Here is a 2,500-nt window from a genome sequence, read left to right on the forward strand (position 1 = left end):
TCATATACACACCAACTGAAATATACTCCAACTTAATTATTTATATATAGATTAGAAAGTCGGCACTCAACGAACAGCTATGTAAATTCAGTCTTATAGATCAGAAAAAAGAGAATTACTCCATTTGTTTTTATTTCCTCCCTGTGCTCATGAATATGGGTTCCGTTGCCTAGTAACTAGTCTGTAAAAGGAACAACCTTGTTGCTGATTATCTTTCTATCGCTTCGTTAACGACATTTGATTGTTGCCGAGACCCGTTATCGGTCACGGCCGGGTAACGGTCATCGTAACCAAGGTCTATATAGGTACTTATGTAGACCTTGATCATAACTATGTTCATTTGTATAAAAGTCGAAAGATTAAATCGCGTGTAAATATTTTCTTCTCTTTTAAGGCTTTGATTACTTTCCTCTGCTATAAGACGTCCACACACACACGCACAAAAACACACATACACACACACGCACACACACACGTGCGTGCATCCATCTGTTTGTGTGTGTACGCATGTTTGTATATGTTTACATGCGTTCATATATTATAAATATATATACATATATATATATATATATATGTGTGTGTGTGTGTGTGTGTGTGTGTGTGTGTGTGTGTGTGTGTGTGCGTGTGTGTGTGTGTGTGTATATTATATATATATATATATATATATATATATATATATATATATATATATATATTGTAAATATTGTGTATATACATACGTACATATATATATATATATATATATATATATATATATATATATATACATACATATATATATGCATGCTCAGCAAATATAGTAATGAGATCCTGTTTTGCGAAGACCTTTGGATACGACCACGTGAGCGCGGGCGACCTGCTGAAGAGCGAGGCCGGGCGGCCAGACAGCGTCATCGGAAGGCTTATCAAGGAGCAGATAGAGAGCAACACTATAGTGTCTTGGGAGGTCACGTGTCCTCTGCTCGAGCGCTACATGAAGGTCAGCACGTCGGGCGCCTGCTGGCTCCGGCCGGCCGTCTCTCTTTCGCTATGGCTTATTTTTTTCTTTGGATTTTGTTTTTGTTTGATCACTCTGTCCTCCTCAGCAGTTCCCCTCCTCTGATTTGTTCTTTTCATTTTGTTTTTCTATGCTTATATATTTTTTTATGTTTCTTCCCCCCTCCCCCCATTTCTCTCTCTCTCTCTCTCTCTCTCTCTCTCTCTCTCTCTCTCTCTCTCTCTCTCTCTCTCTCTCTCTCTCTCTCTCTCTCTCTCTCTCTCTCTATCTATCTCTCTCTCTCTGTGCGTGTATGTGTGTGTGTGCGCGCGTGTGTGTGTATGTGTGTGCGCGTGTGTGTGCGTGCGTGCGTGCGTGTGTGTGTGTGTGTGTATGTGCGTGTGCGCGTATGTGTGCGTGTGTGTGTGTGTGCTCTCAATCTGTGTGTGTGTGTGTGTGCTCTCAATCTGTGTGTGTGTGTGTGTGCTCTCAATCTGTGTGTGTGTGTGTGTGTGTGTTCACCTTTTCCACATCTGCATCTAAGTGTCCATGCATCTATTTCTAACCCCCAATTTATTTTCATTTCGTGTTGTGATAATGAAAATATTCTAATAGAATTCTGCGAGTAAAACAAACAGACAAAACAGAGTCTACAACCTCTCTCCCTCCACAGGAATCGCCAAGCACGAACTTCGTAATAGACGGATTCCCGCGAACGCAGGACAATTTCGACGGATGGAATTTAACACTGGGAAACAAGGTTAATCTGCAGTGCGTGTTTTTCCTCTCCTGTCCTTTCGAAGTGAGTACCCTCCGCCATCGTTATTTGTTTATTTTTTATTTACTTATGTTATTTGTATGTCATTATTATTATTAGATACTTATATAATATGTATTTTATTTTGTGTGTTCTTACCTGACCTAGTTGTTCTTACCTAGTTGTTTGAATACGGGAAAAGAACTATGCTCAGGTGGTCCCGTCTGCTATATTTAAATTATCATATAACTTTTTAAATTGATGCGCAGTTTTGGCACACTACTTGATTGGGGAGACTGATCCACGATTCAATAATTCTGTTTGGGAAATTATATTTTTGACATCTTTATCACCTCTTTTTACTGTCAACTTTTTGTTGTGTCCTCTCGTTCTTCTTGTGTTCAAGATCAAAAAGTCATCCTTATCTATCTTCACTCTTCTTGTAATGCAGTTGAAAAGCATAATCATGTCCCCCCCTTTTCCTTATTTCTTCCAAGGTAGTAAGTCCTAATTTCTGTAGTCTGTCTTCGTAACTCAGATCTCATGGGGTAGGTGCCCATCTTGTCGCCGCTCTTTGGACTCTTTCCAGTTTGTCAATATCTTTTTTTTTCTTTTTCTTTTTCTTGGGTAGTAGCAAAAAATTCTGTAAATACACAAAGACGGTCGTATTATCATTAGATTAAATAGAATAGTGTCCGAAGACGTCCTTGCTTTGCTATCAATTCCCTAGACTAACTCACTCCGACTGAACCAGCTGTGCTCCGAGC

The 2,500-nt window shown here is 39.4% G+C and overlaps 1 protein-coding gene across 1 annotated transcript in view; it reads left to right on the plus strand.

Annotated features, from left to right (window-relative positions):
• LOC138865803 (UMP-CMP kinase 1-like) overlaps positions 1-2,500 on the plus strand; it is a 7,421-nt gene that overhangs the window by 4,353 nt on the left and 568 nt on the right. The window contains exons 5-7 of the mRNA XM_070137132.1: positions 824-979; positions 1,650-1,778; positions 2,488-2,500. The exon at positions 2,488-2,500 is cut by the window's right edge and continues 568 nt beyond it. Coding sequence (XP_069993233.1) covers positions 824-979; positions 1,650-1,778; positions 2,488-2,500 — 298 coding nt within the window. The remainder of the gene's footprint in view (positions 1-823; positions 980-1,649; positions 1,779-2,487) is intronic.

This window comes from Penaeus vannamei, chromosome 22, assembly GCF_042767895.1.
Source record: "Penaeus vannamei isolate JL-2024 chromosome 22, ASM4276789v1, whole genome shotgun sequence".
Lineage (NCBI taxonomy): Eukaryota > Metazoa > Arthropoda > Malacostraca > Decapoda > Penaeidae > Penaeus > Penaeus vannamei.